Here is a 21,564-nt window from a genome sequence, read left to right as displayed (position 1 = left end):
CTGCTTTATGTTTTCTTTCTTTTACTACTCTTTTAATTTTACTCTTCCTTTTAATCATTTAACCTAACTAGTGGATTAGCCACTTGCATTACAATATTAGTCACTCACTTATCTTAGTGCTTAATTCTAGCCTATATATATCATTATGATCTGATCATACTCAACTTGAAGATCAAATGCAAAATTTGATCAAAAACTCCCTTAGTTGAAGAGAAAACCCAACTAAAAGTTCCTCACACAAATCCTTCATCCTATTTCCCTTAAGAAGTTTCCTTTTGTGAAAGAAGTCCAAAGTTTGATCACAAGACCTTCTGAGTTCCTTAAGTAAGTACATGAATACATTTCTATATTCTTTTGTCTTTAAGATTTATCAAACTACATAATCAATGATAAAATGGAAAAGGATCTGCTTTGCTGCAAACCTGTATTTTCGTATATAACAAAGTCTATTTTGTCAAAAATATTTACAGTATTAAATTCCTCATCAAAAGTTCTTCAATTTAGGCTTTTGAATCACTAAAAAAGGTTAAGAAATGAAGAAGTTATGGCTAATCAAAGTTTTCAACTTTTAAACTCGCTGGAAATCTCATACAGCCATCACAACTTCAAAAATTCATATCTCCCTCATTCCTTAATCATTTTCTACAAACTTTATATCAATTTGAAGCTTAGGACCTCTACTTGTGATCTGGAGAGTTTGAGAATTAATGGTAAAATACACAGAACGTAAAGACTTAAACACCAAAGGTCAGTAACAAAAATATCGGTTTCTGCATTGTTATGGTTCTTCACCATTTCTGGACTATATCCCTCTGATCTGGACTACCTAACTTATTCCATTGAATTCCTTGTGAAAAACCCTTTGACATGGTGTACTCATTTGACTAATTCGGACTTGTGATGGACATCATAACACATTTTGAAGTTCGATGAACTTCAATGGATTTGGACATAAGGACTGAAATACTAACTATAATATCATTTTGTTAAATTCTGTATATTTACTTATTTAATGCTTGTACTTTATTATTTTACTTTATTTCAGTTATTTACAAGCTTATTAATTGTGTATAGTTACTCATTTAATGCTTGTGCTTTATTATTTTACTTGATTTCAATTATGTATAAGCTTATTTATTTTATTATGTTATTTGCTAGTGAATTTACTTATTTGTGTTATACAATTATGTTACATATGTTTTCATATGAAATTATTCCTAAGTATATGTCTCTATATGTGTGTGTACATATACATATATATTACGATCTATAATTCATAAAGATTGTATTTTGTGGATTTGATTATGTTTGAGAAGTACAATTGTGAAGCTGGGTGATTAATATTACCCCGTGCTTAAGTAAATGTGTTTTGGTGTTATGAGACGTTAAGTCTGGGCCCTAGTCCCTATAGATAGTGCACTATTATACTCATAGGAAGGAAGTAGCCGACCTTGGGTATACATACTTTGGTAGTGTCCTCAGTATGCTACGGCTTACCCGTGCTTTGGGTATAGTAGACATACCCTAGTACGTGGATTTATGATTCGTTGCCAGTTAATCCGAAAATTCACTAAGAAGAGAAGTGTACTTATATTATTTCGATCAAATATCTGTCTGCGATATATTATTAATATGTTACGATGATAAATGAAAAAGAGAATTGAGCATGCATTTCTTTGAGGTTATTTCACATATTAATGCTGCAATATATTGTTGGTTCAATAAGGAGATGTGACTATATGATTTATTATAAACCATTCACACGGATGAATATATTTTTATATATGTGTGTGTGTATTGTGCGTATACATATACATATTTAAGAATTCGTATGAACATATAAATGGTTCCCGGTACATTTTTACGGGGAAGTCTAAGGTGTGTTGATGTTTGTCATACATCAACTTTTTAATAAATATATATTAAATTAAATTAGTTGGTGAAACCTGTTGTACAGGTCAACAGGTTATCCACTTATAATTTGACATGTGTATTTTAAAAAAAAAAATTACCATACTAAGTACTCATTAATTATTTTATACGTAAATCATTCAAAATTTTGTAATAAAGATTGTAAATATAGTAATTACTTCAATTACAACTATAAGTATCACTAAATACGTAAAATATGGTGGTTTGTTGTAAAGTATCTCATCGATGATATAATTTACAAAAAATAGGACTCTAGTTACACAAAGAACAACTGGATTATAAGAATAAGGACTTGAGAAGTTTTAGGTCTAATATGATTATTTACCATATCGACAAAACATTTGTTGTAACATTGGTAAAGTGATCGTTTGTTTTGTAAATGGAATCATATTTCAAGTAATTATCATAAAAACGACCAGAATTACCACTTTACACCTCAATTGTTGTCATTTATAGTAAAATGTGTTGTCAAACGAGTAATTATCTCATGGATGATGAGATTTACACAAGAAAAGTATTAGTTACAAAATAGAGAACTTTATTACACAATTAAGGACTCGCGCCTCATTTACTGTATATACATAAAGTTTTACCACTTTAACAGCAATTGGTTGTCACATTAGTAAAATGGTTCTCAAACTTGTAATATAAAAAATTACCACAACTAAGAGCTTGATTACTACTTCTACAACAATTTATTGTCTCATTAGTAAAATGATTCTCAAACTTGTAATTTTGAAGAATTACCACAAATACAACCTTGATTACTACTTTGTACCTCAATTGTCGTAAAATCAGGAAAAAAAAGTTGTCAAATAAGTAAATAACTCCTAAAGGACAGTAGTTACAAAATAGACAACCTCATTACATCATAAAGGACTCACCACAAATTTACTTAAATAAAATTCATATTACCAGTATAGCAACACATTCGTTGTTTTATTAGTAAAGTGGTTCTGAAAACTTGTAATAGTGAAGTATTAACACTTATTACAACTAGATTACCACATTTTACCACAATTCGTTGTCTTATTGGTAAAACGGTTCTGAAACTTGTAATAGTAAAATATTAACACTAATTACAACTTGATTACCACTTTTTACCATAATTCATTCTGTCATCAATTTTATGACTTAGGTTTCCTTTCCCTTTCTTTCATCTTCCTTCTTCTTCCATAGTTGAAATTCTGTAAACCCTAACCCCTCAACCTAACCCTAAACTCTAAATTTTCCAAAATTTTTCGAAACCGTAAACCCTAACCCCTAAAATTTTATATATTCATTATTAAGATCCTCCTCGGCGAGATATTCCCACCTAGATAAGATATCTGCTCCTCGATAAGATATTTCTTCCTCGACAATATATCTGCTCCTCGATAAGATATTTCTTCATCGACAATATATCTGCTCCTCGATAAGATATTTCTTCCTCGACGAGATATCTCCTTCCCAACGACATCTCTTCCTCAACAAGATATCTCTTTCCGACGAGATATCTCTTCCCAATGACATATCCCCTCCTCGACAATATAGATATCTGCTTCTTGATAAGATATTTGTTCCACGACGATATATCATCGAGATTATTGAAGACGGCGACGACGATGCCGATGGAGAGCTAGATGTAGTTCTTGGCCTCCTCGAGCTTTTCAAGGGAGTGCGTGAGGATGGAGACTTTGGCACCCTCGGAGGCAGCACGGTGGGCAAGGGCGAGGCTGATGCCGTTGGATATGCCGGTGATTATTATTTTGATACCCTCCGTTTGGATTGTTCGCAATATCTCAAAGGCTTCCTAGGCTCAGACATTGTTGTTTTGTCTTTGTAACACTATTGACATCGTTTTCCTTCTAAATACTTCTAGGTGAGCCAAGTTTTTAGTACCACATACATCACCGCTTATGTGGTAGCTAACGTAGCACACAAAACCTAACCTATTTATTGATGAAATTCTCTTATAGGTTAGGCTTTGGTGCTACGTACATCAGCTTCATTGTTAAAACTCAAAAGTTTCATTTGGCCAGTATGTAAATTGTCACCAAGACAGTTGCACGGGAAACCTTGGTAGCATGGTAAAAACTCAACTTCATAAGTTTATTTGGAAGCATCATATTTTGAAGAAGCACAAATACAGTCCAGGAGTAATTTTTAGCATACAAGATGTTCAAGTTATTAGTACATGATGTAAACAGATGACATGTCTCATAAGCATTCATGTAAACTGTCTCTCTAGATCTGTCCCAAAATGACATCTCCACCAGAGACCTTGATGGCTGATGGGGCTTCCTCATCATTTAGAACTTTAACCTTCCCGTCAACTACATATGCCGACCATCGGCAGAAAGAGAGCAACAATGTCTTCAAGACTGACAAACTTCTGGATATAGTAAATCACAAATAGACTGAAAATAAAACTGACCGAGGGTGGCTCTATCCCATTAATAGTAGGGAAAAGAGGATAAGGAGGGAATTTTTCAATAAATTATGGATAGAACGATTCCAAGACCATCTAATGCAACCAAGTTCTAACAACAAACGAACCGGACTAGTTATTTTACCTCTGAGAGCGAGGTCCAAGCAAAGCAACAGAAAGTCCAAGCTTTTGTGGAAACTCCCATGAAAGTCCCCGTAGAACTCAATCTATTAACGAAAGATTCAACGAAGTCAAACGATGCTGCTCTAGTTTAAACGGAAGCAATAAATTAACTCATGCATCAGAGGAAAAATTGAATCGCACCATTGCTACACTTTGGAAGAGTTGTGCGTTATGTACAAGTTATGTTATTTCCTTAATTTACTTTACAGTGACGAACAAAATTTGAAACATGAACAGAAACTATGAACACGCAAAAGCTAATAGCTTTAGGACTCAAGTTATACCTTCAAGAGTGACCGGTAATATAATTCAATACCCTGCCAAATACCTTTTTTTTTTTTTTTTTTTTTTTTGAGAATGTGCAAAATAAGATTTTGGAACTTTGTATGGAAGGAAAAACTGAATCACACTATTGCTACACTTTGAATTGCTCATTATGGACGAGTTACCTTATTTCCTAAGTACTTAACACAAATTTAAAAAAAATTAATTATAAAAAAGTACATATAGAGGAAAACTAATCCTCTAGAACTCATTCAATCTCAAGTCTTCCTCGTAATATAATTCTCACTACAATGCAATATACGAGTTTGAAATTGAATGATCCAATAGTGGCTACACTTGTATAGTAAATAATTCAGACATCAACTTAACTACTTTTCCAACTAAAATAAACAGTGAATAGAGAGTATAAGGGAATTCATATTAGTACAAAAGCAGCATAGGATTGCAAATTGAGAAAACATATTTATCTCTGCAAATCAGAAGAGATGGAACAACAGTTAAATATTCACTTACGGAATCTTTAGCTTGAAGTATCTGCCCATCTATTCAAAACAAACGGATCATTAACCGCTACACAAATCACAGAATCAATCCCTTTATATAGCCTTAAACTTATCAATGTTGTTCTTGTAACTAGGCACATGCTGCTGGAAACAAAAGTCCGTATACGCACCCTGACATACTCAAATAACAATACCTATTTATATAAATCCCTTGCAAACTTAAAACACTCACGGATTCAATGTTTCTCATTCATGTTCATCTAATATTTCATTTTGTCACTAAACCTCACGAAAAACATAAACCATTACACTAGAGAGGGAGAGAGAGCAACTTACAGGGAGGCCAAAGATGACGACTTTCTTGTCCTGAAAACACAAAATTCACCAAAATTGAGTGCCCAAAATGATGAGAATTACATGTAAAGAAAGTTAATGGAGAAGAAAGACAAAAGGGTCGACGACCTTGAAAAATGTCTTTGAGAGGAGTGGTGGCGAACTTGGAGGAGACGCCGCTGTCCCAGCTCCGAGCTTTCTGGAGGGAAACATCCGGTACGGCGGAGACTAGCACCGTCCCGACTGTGACCACCGCGTAGGCTCGTGAGGAGGCTCCGATTGGATGATCTCTGACGGCCAATTTAGGGTTTTCCCCAAGCAAATACGTAAATTTGTTGCAGAACAAAAACTGAACGGCTTTTCTCAGTGCACTTCCTCCTCCCTCTGTCTTCTCCTCTTCAATTTAGGGTTTTCTGAAAGTCGCTCAAAGTTTATTAGTACTATGATATTGAGAATTTAGCTAAAAATAAAAAAGATTATACAGGCTAACGGATGAGCAGGTAACAACAATCAAATATTCTAAACCGTTAGATTTATTCCACATTTTAATTATATCCGATGGCTTAAAATATTCAAAAAAGTTAGTGTATGTCATACATTAACATACACTAGAATTTTCCCATTTTTACTTGGTTATTCACTTTGATTTCCTATAAGACACATTAATATAAGAATGTATGTTGTGTACTTACTGGGCTTGTGTTGCTCATGATGCTACACCTTCTTGTTTTCAGGTAGCGATTAGACGCTTGGGGAAAATGGGGCGATTCTCTAAATAAATGAATGTTTTATTTTCTACCGCTTTCTCAAAAGAAATAATGTAATATATTTTGTTCAGCTTTAGTATTGTAAAAATAATAATTTCAATTTCTAATAAAAGTATTATTCAGACTTATTTGCAAATTCTTTTACTTTAATTTATCCATTGAGGAAGTTTTATTTGTAATAACCCACATCACGAATTCGGGTACCATATTTCAGTATAATATTGGTCTCGGGTTTGGGGTGTGACAGGGGGGGGGGGACGTAATATTTGTACCCCGAGCAGACATAGTTGCGTTACATATATCCTCACAGAGGACGTCCTGTAAAAACATCAGGAGCCTCAACTATTCCTGGGAGCCTCATAATTTCTTTTGTTTTGGAAGGCGGGATGTTTTCGCTTGTATCTCCCTTTATTTTTAATAAATCTTTTACCTTGCATTAGCGAGATTTGATTAAAAAAAAAAACTATATCTGTTTGGGAATGTATATGATTTTCCTAAGAAAATAGGATTCTGTTAATGATAGGATATGGATTTTTAACGATTTGTAGTCGTTAATTGTAATTTATACGTCATTAATTTCGTTTCTTTTTTTAGACGTTTTGGGTTTGGCCGATGTTAAAAGAGAAGATGATTTTGAAAATGGAATTTCATTACGGCAAGGCTGCTGACTAAACCTTGAAGAAGATTGGTACGAGGCTATGAGCTTATCAGAAGGTCTTATGCCTCTAATTACTACAAAAACCGGAAAACATTTGATATCTGATTCTTATGACCAGGGGCGGAGCCAGTTCAAGCCGAGTGGGGGCAGTGGCCCCCAGTGAAATCATATATTTTGTTCATTAATCACCTTTTTGCCCCCATGCTTCTTTTGACTCGCCCCCATGCTTCACTGATCATGTTAATACATATTAATAATAACTTGAGTACTCCACTACTTCTCCAAGTGGCAATATAAAAATTCCATTATTCCTCTACCTTAGCAAAACAATTCATTTCCTTCTCTCTTCTTCAGTTCTTCTTCTTCTTCCTCAGCCAGTCAACCCCAACTCTGCTTCTCCTCCAAAATCTAGAGATCGATCATCTCCCCATCATCATCTTTACTCTTTGTGTGTGTGTGTTTTTTTTTTTTTTTTTAATTTTTTTTTTATTATCAATCTTTCTCAACTCTTGTTCTCCTCTCTATCTCATTCTTCTTCAGTTTTTTTTCTCTCCCTTTTTCTTCATATTCTTCTTCATCTTCTTCCTCTTCCCTCGGTTCGGCACTCCCTCAATTCCTCTCCCTCAGTTCCTCAGTGCACAACGCCTTCTTCCCCTAACGGATCTTGATCTCCTCCACATCAGCCACTCTTCTAACGGCACCGACCAAGTGGAGAAAATTGATTTATTTCATTAGGGTTCGGGTTCGGGTTCGGGTTCGGGTTTGGCCTTAGGCCGGTTCCGGTAGTCTGCACCGAAGCTCTGCCGAGTAGAGGAGAGGCAGAAAGAAAGAAAATTTTTTGCTCCCATTTATATACACTCCTGCCTCCGCCACTGCTTATGACGTACGCCTTTTGTTTTTAGAAACACTGTCATACAACCATTCAAGAAACAATTCTTAGGGTTATAATGTATTGTTAGACCAAAAGCGCAAAAAAGAAAGCAAGAAGAGGTAATAAATAAGTAGGAACTTGCAATAGTATTGTCATTAATCGATTCCAGGTTAGATACTTACTTCCACATCCATGGTACCGGAGCACCAGAGCGGACAGATTGATGGGTATGCCACATGCTGCTAGGCACAGTGGCAGGCTGCACGAGCTTTGATTCATGTGACATACTCAGTTTACTTTGTTATTTCACAATTCACATGCATGAATGATGAATCTTGTGGCGTTTATTACTCTATTTAAGTATATATTATGGGCCAAAAGTAGATACCACATCTTCAAGTTATGCCAAATAGAAATATGGATAGACCATGAGTAATGTTAGGTGTATCAATTAAAAATAACGTTATGTTGTAATTAATAATGTCTTAAAAACCATCAAATACAAAACTTTCATTAGATGATGTGACTTTGCCATGTCAGGTAGTACACAAAAATGTGGATAAATAAGAGACAGTTAATCCACTAAGAAGTTTGACAATTCCATTATGCTTTGACATAAGAATCATAATGTGACATCATAGCAAGATTAATTAACATCAATTATCTATATTACGTAAGGACTAAGTAATGTGATTGTATCAAGACTCATAGCTTGTAGTTTATTGCAAATCTGAAACAATAAATATTGAGAATCCTATTATTATTACTTAAAGTTAAGGTATAAATCTGATATCTTATATAATTAAGCAAATTCTTAGGAGAATAGTTAAATTTTTTAACTAACATATATGCCCTCACATAATATAGATATTAATAAATAAATTATTTCTACACGAGGAAAAGATAGTCAATAGACTATGTCATATTTGAAAAAATTGCAATACCTCCCATGAAAAAAGAAGTTTCCTCATATATCAAGAGAGAAATTACTGTAATTTTTTTACTTAAAAAAATAAAATAAATAAAAGTCAATTGACATCCGCACATGTTAAGAGGCTAGTGTATAATAAAGTTAATGTATAGAGATTTAGATGGGTTATATTAGGATTCACTTTATGGGAGAATCCTTTAGTAACATCTGCATACACTACACACACTAATACTGGATACTCTCTCCTCGAACGAACCTAGTGAAATTTAGAAGACTTTGATCTACTATAAGTACAGGTTCTTATTATATTTTAGTTATACTCATTGAATACACATTTTGTATCTATATGTTATATGTTATGTGAATAGATGTTTTTTTTTTTTGACAAAGAATGGTCCATGTGAATTGATGTTGTGGTTTTCCAATTCTATATAACAGTTACGACTTGCGAGAATAAAAATAAAATCGAAACTTGTTTGCGTACTTCCTCACAAATTCTTAAGAGGTCGACAACAAACATGATTGAGGCCACTACTCGACCCATCGAGCTGTGATACTGTACTTCAAATCAGCAACATGGCCATCACAATTATTCCACATCCGTTTGAAATCAAGTTTTAATAATTGATTGGTCATTGGTGGAACTATAGCCCACTACACCACCATCTTCGATATTCTGCGGCCACAAAATAATACAACAGATGAGCAGAAGTTCACTCCACTCAAAATTGTGAACCTTTGTAAGTTGCAGAATAAGTTTATTTATTATCTTATCTACGTAGCCAGATCTGTTTCCCATGGAGAACATCCGCTTCATCTCCACAACTTATGTTCAACCCAAAAGTCAAATTGGTCAGTATACTAAAATTGACTTAACTCCATGTGATGTTCAATTACTGCTAGTAGATACGATCCAAAAAGGTCTTCTCTTCCACAAACCCGAACCCGATCACGAAGAAGACCTCAACGACAAGCAGAGGTTGAGGCTGATTGAGCACCTGAAAGCCTCCTTCTCACGCACATTGGACATCTTCTACCCACTTGCTGGACGTCTGGCCGTCACCGAAAATGACGACGACAACACGGTCTCGTTCTCCGTGGACTGCAATGGAGCTGGAGCCCAATTTGTCCATGCAGCCGCGGATGGTGTCACCGTGGCCAATATCCTCGACCCTGTTTATGTTCCGGATAACATCGTCTACTCTTTCTTTTTGATGAATGGTGCAGTAAACTACGAAGGTAAGTCCAAACCCTTGCTCGCAGTGCAAGTAACTGAGCTCGTTGATGGCATTTTCATTGGTTTGACTATGAACCACTCTGCTGGTGATGGTACATGCTTCTGGAATTTCTTCAACACTTGGTCCGAAATCTCTCAATCAGGAACTTCCAGAGTGGCTAAGCCCATTTTCGGCCGTGAATTTCTTGATGGAATCATCCATCTCCCTATTCGAGTTCCCTTCTTCCAATATCAAAACCCGGAAGAGAAAGTTGTGGCACCAACGGAACCGCTTCAGCAGAGAGTTTTCCATTTCCGAAAGGAAAATATTGCGGAGCTTAAATCCAAAGCCAATGCGCAAATGGGCACTAGCAGGATCTCTTCCCTTCAAGCACTCATGGGCCATCTTTGGGTATCCATAACCCGAACCCGACGTCTCATTTCCAGTAGTACTGATGTTGAAGAAAGTCCAGAAATAACTATGTATCGGTTGTTAGTAGGCATGAGGCAGAGACTACACCCTCCATTGTCGGATCAATACCTTGGAAATGCGGTTCTATTTGGCACCGCAACATCCAATGTAGGCGAACTGCTTCAGGGTGGACTAGGCTGCGCCGCTATGGAACTGAACAAGATGGTAGCTTTACAGACGGAACAAGAAGTGAAGAAGTTCTTGGAGGGCTTTGTTGAGAATCCTAGACTGCTAAAAAGAAGTGCGGTGATGAGTAATTCGTTGATTACGGGAAGCTCGCCGTGGTTTGATGTGTACGGGAATGACTTTGGTTGGGGGAGGCCCGTGGTGGTTCGAAGCGGCTCCGGTAACAAATTTGATGGGAAGTTAACTGTGTTTGCTGGGGCTGAAGAAGGAAGTATTGATTTTGAGGTGTGCCTTTCGACTCAGGCTCTACAAGCTTTGGCGGAGGATGCAGAGTTCATGGAGAGTGTGGCTGTGTGAATTATTATTAGGTAAAAGCACTTTTATATTTAATAAATTCTTGGCTAAAGATGATCTTACAATGGAGATCTAAGAAATGCAACTGTTGTAAACCCCCTGGCGTATTCGACAGATGCTGAAGGACATTAGGCTTCTTGCTCAGAAAGTCTCTATCATTGCTTTCCGGCATGTTAAGAGAGAAGCAAATTTTCTTGCCGATGCTATTGTTAAAATTGGGCGCCTTCGCCAAGCTCAAAGTTGGAATCGATCCCTTCCTCTCTCGGCTTCTTCGGCCTTTATGCTGGATAGTTTAGGTGTTGGTTGTGATCGTGGTTTTCGTTTGTAATTTTAGTTCTCTTGTCGAATAAAACTGTTCGCATGAAAGCTGATAATAGCATTGTAATATTTAGGCCTGGGATCGGTTTGGCTCGGCTCGGTAACATGCCTATACCGATACCGATACCGAGTTTATAGTCGGCTCGGTTCGGTTCGGGACGCCGGAAACTCAGCTGCCATACCGATTAGGCCCGAATCCGATCGGTTCGGTACCAATCGGTACCAATCGGTACCACCTGCTTTCAAAGCAAAATTTCCAGAAACCTGAAAAATAAAGCATTGAAAGTTGAAACGCATGGTTGCTAACATCAGAACATGCCGACCTGATCTTGCATTAAGAATTGTATTCAAGTTGGCTGCTCCAACACATATTATAAATAATTAAAGACATGGTCTTCTGTACCAGTCTCCCAACACGCAATTGATACCAACCCCAACTCTTATCACAAATTCCCACAATTGATGCAATTGATACAAGGTGATTCAAACATCTGGACAGTTGATCTACCTTTAATTAAGGCTTTAACTCTTTAAGTAACCCACAGAAGCACAGTCGCACAGATCGACCTTCAAGCCTTCAAGCTTTAACTCTTATAACAACTAATCTTATCATTGTCAATTTCAAATCAACAGAATCCCCAATTCAAATCAACCCCAAATTCAAATCAAGCTACACAATCATGCTGCTACACAATCCCAAATTCAAATCAAGCTACACAATCATGAAAAGTTGAAAATAGAAAAATCTGAAGAAACGAGTTGAAGAATCGATTCCTCGATGGAGGGCAGAGAGGAGTGAGAGCCTTCGAATCTTCGAGGAGGGCAGAGAGGAGTGAGAGGATCGACAGCTTCCGATCTTCGATGGAGTAGAGGAGTGAGAGAAGAGCGAGAGCCTTCGAGTCTTCGATGGAGGAGACTTGGATCGAGTAGGTAGAGTAGTTGGATCGACTTGGTTCTTCGAGAGGCTGAGAGTCTTCGATGGAGGTAAGCAGAGACGAGTGAGAGTGAGAGGCTGAGAGTCTTCGATGGAGGAGAGCAGAGAGGAGTGAGATTGCGAGAGTGAGAGGTTGAGTGGCTGGGAGTCTTCGATGGAGGAGAGAGGCTCGATTTAGGGTTTGGGTGAGTTTGAGAAATGAGAACGGCAGAACTGCAGAAGTAGAACGCGGCCTATTAGAAAATCGGGTCGGGTCGGTAAAAACGGTATGTATTTGACCCATACCGAGGCCGACCCGTTTACATGCTATTCGGTTTCGGGTCGGGTCGGTATTGTGTGGAATTGAAGTTGCAGACCGACCCGATCGGTATAGGCCCGGATCGGTCGGATTCGGTTTCGGTTTTCCGGTATGCAATTCCCAGGCCTAGTAATATTGTCCATGTAATCTCCATAACTGAAGGCCGAATCCCCTTCTGGTTAAGGTATCATTCATGTTTTTTGTTTCTTCAAAAAAAAAAAAAAAAAAAGACAAGGTGGATACTCGAACAGTGATGGATGATCTATATTATAAGCCCTGGAAAATTTATCGAGCTTAATTGAGATTGTTCGATAATTATTTATTTACGATATCGGTAATTATTAAAGGTGCTCGAGAATATTTTTCAGAAATTTTTGCAAGGTGAAAATCCTTGATTTAAGAGTTAGATAATAAAGTACAAGACACGACGAGTTCGTGAGAATTTTTGAGGAATTTTTCGGATACTCGAACTAATTACTATAAGTTTTCAAAGTTTTTGGAGTTTAGAAATTAATTAAAAAGAAAGGAAATTATCTTGGAGCGTTCTGGGCCGTCCATTTTCTCCACCGATTGATCTTGGCCATTGGATTTCGTCTAAAGGGAGAAGGGCCAAATCAGATCGACCCAGAAGGATCGAGAGAATCAGGAGAGCTTCTGACCCGGAACGCTGACCCAACGACCCGCTAGGTAACCCGGCCACAGTTTCCGATTCCGGCTACCTCGACTCGGAGGACCTCAGGCATTCAAACCCTCTCCTCAGAGCTGACGTCATACTGGCAACGGATTATTCAATCGGTGACGGACGACGACGATACGAGGCCGAGAAGCTTCGACAGCTCCGGCGAATTTTCTGCAATTTCCGGCGACCGATTTAACTGCATGAGGTAGGAAAATTAATCCTCTCAACAAGCTCTACCTACCAGTATAATTTTTTTTTTCAATTCGATCAAGTTTTAATGAAGTGGTTTCTGGGTTGGTTTCGGGTTCGACGCTGTCACCGACGCCGGCGACTGTTCTGGCTCCTCCGAGTTCGATTTTCGTCCTACCTGCATGTGTAGACGCACGTTGACCTCGGCTGTGTTAAGGGTAATATAGGAGTGTTGGTTATTGGTTATTTTTACTGTTGGTTATTTTACTTAGTTTGCTTTATTATATAAAGAGAATGTATGGTTGTAAAAACGTAATCAGATTTTCAGTAAAAATGTAGTCCTCAACTTCCTCTCCGTTTCTTTTCCTTCCTCCTCTTTCCTTCTTCTTTCTTCTTCCATAGTTGAATTTCTAGCAGGCTGGGTTGTGATGGTGTCGACTCCTCAACACATCATCCGTCAAGTTCCGGAAGGATTTTCGAAAAGCTGCAGCGATCGAGTTGGAATAGAAGCTTGAGGTTTCAACCTGCAAATTATACTTACTGAAGGTAAATTCGAGGTTCTGGACAGAAATGTTTCTTGATTTACTTTTGGCTTGAGAAATTGATTGATTTGTGTTGAATGGGACGTTGTTGGTATACGATGTTTCTTGGTGAATTTGGTATTTGGCTATGAACAAGTTGATCGAGGGAATTATTGAAAAACATGAATGTATTTGCTGTGAAATCATGGTTAGTAGGATAGATGGGTTCTCATCTGTTTGTGCTTATACCGATACTGTGTGGGAAATGTTGGAATGACCTTGAAAATTTGGAAATGGTCAAGTCCTGTTGGGTGTCCACAGTAAATCAACAGGATTACTATGCGACGAAATTGTTAAGTAAATTTGAATGATTCGTTAACAGAATTTGGAATGGAAGTAAAGGCGTAAGTGTTGGGCGATACTCCAACCACGTACAAGTAGTGCCCGGTAATCAGAACTAATCGTGAAATTGGTCAAAAAGATTATTGTTAGCAATTGGTCAATCTTGGTCAACTCCTGGTCAAATCAGGAAAAGTTGGTTTGACGATTAAGATTTCAATTATTTATTCGATAAACTATTACCAATCGATATATCGGAAACTAGGATTTCAGTTACACAAAGAATAGAAGTATCGGAATCGCTCGGACAACATAAAAGTTAAAGCATCAGAATTGAGGTAGGGGACTTGGGACTCACTCAGTTAGTTGTTGTCTGTTTTAAATTAAATGTTAATGCATATTCGAGTTGCATGGTTTGATTTATTAAATGTATCATATGATAACCATTCTTTGAGATTATTGATGTCCTGAGAGTGAGAGGAACATAGCGATTTCCTGGGCTTCAATCTCCTAAACCTCCGGAGGGGCCTTATGAAGGGAATAGTGTTTTACATCTCTTGAGAAGTGGCACTACTTCTAGGTGATATGGCGTAAGTGGGCACTCTTGCTACGCTTACCTGATTATTATTTATTTGAGGTAAGGCCGTGTAGTTGGTCCATGTGACCTGCCATCAAGTATTATATATTCATTTGAGTTCTGTGCATTGGATTTTGAGTTTGAAAAATATTTTAAGTTTGTTGTTCTATAAATGAAATAGTTTAAGTACCTTTTCATACTGGGTACCCAAATTTCTATTGTATGTGTCGGTTTTCAAACCTAGTCGGGTGAAGTCCCTATTGAGCAGCGAGAACGAAAACTCACCCCTACAACAGTGTGGATGCAGATTATGCACTGGTAACGGGATTGGAGCGGACGGAGCTGGGTGTGTTTATTTAGATAATGTATCTTTACGGAAATCAGGTTTCGAGTTTCAAATCTTATCCTTCTGATAATTGTATTCCGGAACTTGCTGAAATTCGTTTGTTGTATCCTAAGTCCACTATTTCTCGATTGTTTACAACGTTAAGTCTTGGACGAACATTTGAATTTAAAGTTTTAGAAAGGTTTTCACCTCAAAAGAATTTAAAAGTTTCCGTTGTGTTTTTTTTTTTTTTGAAAAATTTATTTTAAACAAATTTACCTAGTGAATTTATAGAATGTAAATCGTATTTTCGGTTTATGTTTTAGAGACTCGCGGCACTGTAACGTACTCAGGCTGGTGAGGTGCAGTTTGAGGCGTTATATATATTAGTTATAAACTTATAACTACATAATCAAGGAGCCCATGCGAGTACGTAAATAGTGCATGTTTTGGCTTGTATTCTTGTACCTAAACTAATTGATTATTGTTGTAAATTTGTACTCAATATGGGAAAAAGAGATTTTTTATTTTTATTTTATTATTATTATTATTATTTTATATTTACACACTTTTTTGTGTTAAATATTACTAAGTACACACCATTTTATGTGTTAATTAGAACATAAAAGTGTGTGTGATTAATATATATATATATATAATTTTTTTTTTGAAAGGGGGTTGGTACGGCTGCCCTCAATCCTTAATTAATGAAATTGTAGAATATTGAGGGGGGGAAGGACGTAGAGCCTGAATTTCAAATTACAATAAGCATAAAAAGAATATCCTGAAATAATACCAAGACTCTTCACAAAAAATACAAACACTAATTAGAAAAGAGTGCACGAGTGACTACTCTATTTGTTTTAACATAGCGGTGACATACCGGAAAGATAACTCTATCATTAAAAAGTATCATTACAAATAGCACAGATTTCCTACTATGTTGCCGCACGGAAAAAAATCTGGCGACGCTCAATTTCATCCTGCTACTAGGAGGTTGTGTCCATTTGATCAAGCAAATAGCTCACCGCCTCGCTAGGCCAGACAATGCACACTAAGTGTGCATATCGGGACAAAACCCACGTCGCCCTACCAATAAGTGGTAAGGACTTATTATTGGCGTAGAGCCATGTTTAATTAAAAGTAAAAAACAATCAAACAAAAGGATCTGGAGCCAAAGCCCAGACCCAAAACTTATCAGGCCCAAGCCTCCATAGCATATTATAGAGACCAAAATGCCTCCAACCTGCCTGTGCCACCACCACCCACCTCACGCCAGTTAGCTGTATCACCCTTCCTTAGATCGGAGCCAAGACACCCAAATCAGATCGGGATCAACCGATTTGATCTCCACACAGTGAATCGCGGCTCTACCACCACGCGGTCGTCACCATCTGGCGACCTCAGAGCCTGTAACAGAACCTCGACACACCTGCCAAGCCCTTCGCACTTCTCCCTAGGGCAAGAGAACATCGGCCCCGACTTCGTGTTATCTTCCCACCACTGCCTTTTGCCGTTGAAACCTCCAGGCGCCTTGGTTTGTAATGCCCTCGCCCTGCAACCTCTACTTCATCTGGGTCACCTTCTAACGGATAACAAGTCTCTTCTGGCCCGTCCGATGACGACACCGCAAGGGCTTGCCGCCGGACAAGGAAGACTCTTACTTTGTGTTTTCTTTCTTAGCTAGGATTTTTCTCTCCACTTAGCTGCGTAAGTCATTTTTTATTGAGAGTGAAATTTTTAATTTTTTTTTTTTTGTCGAGATCGCATGGTATCCTTAAAGGCTTCCTAGATCCAGAGACTGAGTGAAATTTTTAATTTTTTTTTGTCGAGATCACATGGTATCCTTAAAGGCTTCCTCAACCCAGAGACTAATCCGTGAGCGGATGGTCATGTCAAAGCCCTTCCTCCTTCCTGGCCACCAAGAATAAACTCCAATCGCGTCGGTGAGATTTGAACCCGAGTGTGATGGTTCCACACCTGGAAGCTTTTACCAACTCGACCACTTGTAGTTGTTTGAGAGTGAATTTCTTAAAAAGTCATGTGAAAAGAGAGTGTGCATATTACTTCATTTTGTTAGCGATGTGATCTAGATCTTTAACTAGCCAGCTTTGCTTCCATTAATTGTTCGGTACGTGATTTTGTCTCTCTTAATTTCTTTTTAGTCGATCGTTTGGTTTTGATGGCCGACAATGTTGAAGTAATTTTAGTACGGTAAGACTGCATGTCTCCACTAATTAAGGAAAGAAGTCTGATGGCATTGGAGTATTTGGTCTCTGAATAAGTATAAGATGGGTACGAGCTCATCGTAACTCATAATAAGGTCTTCCAACTCTCTTTAAGAACTTTCCCATTTAAAAAAATTGAACGGTGGTTGCGTTCTTCTTCACAAATTCTTAAGAGGTCGACAAAAAATGTGATTGAGGCGAGTACCTTATGATTCGGACCCATCGAGGTTCGAAAATTAACTGCAAGGCAGCGAGACCAATTACTTTCCAGCCATCACAATGATTACACACCCGTTTGAATTCAAAGTTTCAATAATAAATCGGTGCAACTATATCCCACTACACCACCACGTTCGATACTCTGCAGACACAATTGTAAGAACGTCTTTTGATTTTTAGTTCGGTATCTGTTGTCAGCTTTCATTTATTTTTTGCCAATGTGCTATTCCCTGCCTGCTCCTCACACCTTGAAGAGTGAAGCATACCTTACCCCATCTCTGGCAGACTGCTAGGCTGATAGCTATAACATATATATAGAACGGTGCAACTGTATCCCACTACACCACCATAGTCGATACTCTGCAGCCACAATTGAATGAACGTCTTTTGATTTTTAATTCGATATCTGTTGTCATTTTTCATTTATTTTTAGTGCCAATGAGCAATTCCCTGCCTGCTCCTCACACTTTGAAGAGTGAAGCAGACCGGCCTTACCCCATCTCTGGCAATCCTTCCATTAAGGGATCTTCTTCTTTTTTGTCATTTTAAATTATTGATTATTTGACCAACTTTTTGATCATTTATCAACATCTCCACCATTCAGTTGTTAGGTCTATATGAGTAGATCACTTCTACAAATTTTCAGCCAAATTGGTGACTGTTAAGGTATCAAACTAGATAAATCAATGGACGAACCAAATCTGTCAAACCTAAACCGTTCATGTTTATAATGGTATATCACAGTTTTGAACACCTTAAGGATTATCAATTTGGCTGAAAATTTGCAGAATTGATCTACTCATATAGATTATAGACCTAACAACTAAACCAAATTGGTTAGTTGTTAGGTCTATATGAGTATATCACTTCTACAAATTTTCAGTCAAATTGGTGACTGTTAAGGTTGATAACATGACCGCCATGAATGCAAAGCTCGAAGAAGAAGATGTACTTATAGAGAGAGAAAGAGAGCTTCAGACAAAATATCTGAGAGTATTTTTCAATTAATGAAGTCGCAATTGAAAATTATTACAACCCACTAGTATTTATAGCAACTGGAATTAGAAGAAAGAAACACCTAGTTACTACAGTGAATTACAGACTGTAAGAGTACGTAAGCAACACATCACTGAGCTACCACTACATGCATTACAGCTGGACACCACCTTATTCGTTGATTGTAGACGGAAGCATGACCTTCACGTTGTTGACTTTGACCTTGTTAACAAAGGTATCAAACAGATTTTCAGCCAAATTGGTGACTGTTAAGGTATCAAACTAAATAAATCAATGGATGAACTAAATCTGTCAAACCTAAATCGTTCATGTTTATAATGGTAAATCACAGTTTTGAACGCTTTAAGGATTATCAATTTAGCTGAAAATTTACAGAATTGATATACTCATATAAATTATAGACCTAACAACTAAGTGGTGGAAATGTTGATAAGTGATCGAAAAATTAGTCAAATAATCAATTCCTTAAATTGACCAAAACAGAGATCCCTCACTTGAAAGACTATATATATATATATATATATATATATATGTCTTCCCCATACATATGCACGAGCTTGGCTGCTCACATCCAAGAAGGATTTCCCGGTACGGAAGTTTACAGACCAGTATCATTATAATACACAATTATTGATAGATTGATTCCGCATTTGATAGGCGATTCAATAATTGATGCCAGATCGAAGCCATCATCCTCATAGTCATGAAGTCCTGATCCTAATAATTGCCAGATACATATCATATATGTAGTAAATAATACAGAGCCATCAAGCAGAAATCCCAGCTCTCTATCTATAATTCTATATGTATTGTGATGTCTAATTCTTGGTCAACAATTTGAACTCATTGAGATTCTCCATATAAAATCTTCTAGCAAGTTGCAATATTATATGCAGCTTCCGATCTATAAGTATTTATTTACTTTTAGGAAATATTTATTAATAAACTTGTAAATTAAGAAAAGGAAGGCCAGAACCCTGACTTACAATCTATAAGTTGCAACAATTTAAGTCTCTGTCTTGCCACAGATACCAAACATGGGGCACATTCGCTTTATCTCTACCACTACTGTTCAACCTTCGAGCCAAATTGATCAGTCTACTGGTAGAATTGAGTTAACTCCTTGTGATCTGCAACTCATTGTTGTAGATTACATCCAAAAGGGCATTCTCTTCCACAAACCTCAATCCGATTACACAAAAGATCCCAACAAGAGCTTGATCGAGAATCTAAAAGCCTCCTTCTCGCGCTCATTGGACATCTTTTATCCCCTTGCCGGCCGTCTTGCCATAACCGAAAATGATCAAGACAGCACCACCTCTTTTTCCGTTGACTGCAACGGCGTCGGAGCTGAATTTGTCCATGCAGCCGCGGATGGTGTTACGGTGGCGGATGTCCTCGACCCTATTTTGGTTCCCGACGACATTCTTTACTCATTCTTTCCGTTGAATGGTGTTTTGAACTACCAAGGCACGTCCAACCCGTTGCTTGCAGTGCAAGTAACAGAGCTTGCTGATGGCATTTTCATTGGTCTTAGTATGAATCACTCAGTTGTTGACGGGACGTCGTTCTGGAACTTCTTCAATTATTGGTCCGAAATCTCTCGTTGTGGGAAAACATCGCAGCCAGTGCCGATTTTCAGCCGTCAATTTCTTGATGGCATCATTGATCTCCCGGTTCGCATCCCTCACTTTCGGGACCAAATCCCTGCAGGAAAGAGTAGTTCATCTTTGCCACCAGTTCTCCTTCAACAAAGAGTGTTCCTTTTTTCTAAAGAAAAAATTGCCACAATCAAAGCAAAAGCAAATTCCCAAATGGGGACCAGTAAGATCTCATCCCTTCAAGCACTCTTGGGTCATCTTTGGTTGTGCATAGCCCGAACTGAATGTCTCAGTTCCAGCACTGACCAAGAGACCAAGTACAAGGTCTTAATAGGGATGAGGCAGAGATTGAAGCCGCCATTGCCAGACCAATATCTCGGAAACGCCGTTCTATTTGGGGTAGTAAAGTCCACGGTAGGCAATCTGGTTGAGCAAGGGCTAGGGTGGGCGGCTTGGGAAATGAACAGGATGGTTGCTTCGCAGACGGAGCAAGAAGTGAAGAAGTTCTTGGAGGATTGGATGGAAAGTCCGCAACTGACAAGAGTTCGTGGCATCGCAAATAGGATATTGTTGACAGGAAGCTCGCCAAGGTTTAACGTGTATGGTAATGATTTTGGTTGGGGAAGGCCAGTGGCGGTGAGAAGTGGCGCAGGGAACAAGTATGATGGGAAGTTGACGGTGTTTCCCGGGGCTGAGGAAGGAAGTATTGAGTTTGAAGCTTGCCTTTCGTGCGAGACACTGCAAGCTCTGGCGGACGATGCAGAGTTCATGGAGAGTGTGACCAAGTGACTTTTTTATTCTCCTTCTTTGGTTCTTATTGATTGTTAGGGTATCCAAATTTGATAAACAAATTTTTGTTGATCTGAATAATATTATGTCTTTTCTTCTTTAAAAAGTAGAAAGAAATCATGGCTTGTTCTGAAAAGTTATTCATTAGTTGGTAAGCAAATTTAGCAAATAATTATTGTGGACTTGGCATTTTTTTTTTTAATGTTTTCAAGTCAGCTGGGGTTGAACATAAAAAAATATATATATATCAAATCGAGCTGCCTAATATGAAATCCCCATGTCTAAAGTTCGAGTTCTAACTCCCATCAGTTTGTGACTAGCTAGTAGGTTTGAGAGGCCTTCGATTTCGTGTGCATGTGGCGGGAGATTAATCTGGTTTTGCTGGGATACTCTCGTGAACCTCGGTCCGAATACTGATTGAGTGAGTGCGTTACTAACTCGTTAATGTAACTGAAGTGACTTGCTACTTCACTCCCGATAAAAAAAAAA

The 21,564-nt window shown here is 37.8% G+C and overlaps 2 protein-coding genes, 1 long non-coding RNA gene and 1 pseudogene across 3 annotated transcripts; 3 read left to right on the top strand and 1 right to left on the bottom strand.

The window, feature by feature from the left end:
* Positions 1–4,158: 4,158 nt before the first annotated feature.
* Positions 4,159–6,190, bottom strand: LOC133726036 (peroxiredoxin-2F, mitochondrial-like; annotated as a pseudogene).
* Positions 6,191–9,569: 3,379 nt separating this feature from the next.
* Positions 9,570–11,831, top strand: LOC133727391 (uncharacterized acetyltransferase At3g50280-like). Its single transcript, XM_062154979.1, has 2 exons — positions 9,570–11,055; positions 11,157–11,831. Exon 1 carries the CDS (start codon positions 9,671–9,673, stop codon positions 11,042–11,044), a length of 1,374 nt encoding a protein of 457 aa, XP_062010963.1. The 5' UTR covers positions 9,570–9,670; the 3' UTR covers positions 11,045–11,055; positions 11,157–11,831.
* A 1,379-nt stretch (positions 11,832–13,210) lies between these two features.
* On the top strand, positions 13,211–15,759 carry LOC133727390 (uncharacterized). Its single transcript, XR_009855153.1, has 3 exons — positions 13,211–13,677; positions 13,862–14,005; positions 15,193–15,759. It is a non-coding gene; the product is annotated as an uncharacterized LOC133727390 (long non-coding RNA).
* Positions 15,760–19,690: 3,931 nt separating this feature from the next.
* Positions 19,691–21,167, top strand: LOC133727389 (uncharacterized acetyltransferase At3g50280-like). The gene has a single exon (XM_062154978.1). The coding sequence runs from the start codon at positions 19,723–19,725 to the stop codon at positions 21,073–21,075; it is 1,353 nt and encodes a 450-aa protein (XP_062010962.1). The 5' UTR covers positions 19,691–19,722; the 3' UTR covers positions 21,076–21,167.
* The last annotated feature ends 397 nt before the right edge of the window (positions 21,168–21,564 follow it).

Source organism: Rosa rugosa, chromosome 1 (assembly GCF_958449725.1).
Source record: "Rosa rugosa chromosome 1, drRosRugo1.1, whole genome shotgun sequence".
Classification (NCBI taxonomy): Eukaryota; Viridiplantae; Streptophyta; class Magnoliopsida; order Rosales; family Rosaceae; genus Rosa; species Rosa rugosa.
Note: the sequence above shows the minus strand (reverse complement) of the source record. Positions and strands in the feature narration are given on the sequence as shown.

Coding starts and splice junctions, on each gene's coding strand:
- LOC133727391 (XM_062154979.1), top strand. CDS start 9,671: ATGGAGAACATCCGCTTCATCTCCACAACTTATGTTCAACCCAAAAGT.
- LOC133727389 (XM_062154978.1), top strand. CDS start 19,723: ATGGGGCACATTCGCTTTATCTCTACCACTACTGTTCAACCTTCGAGC.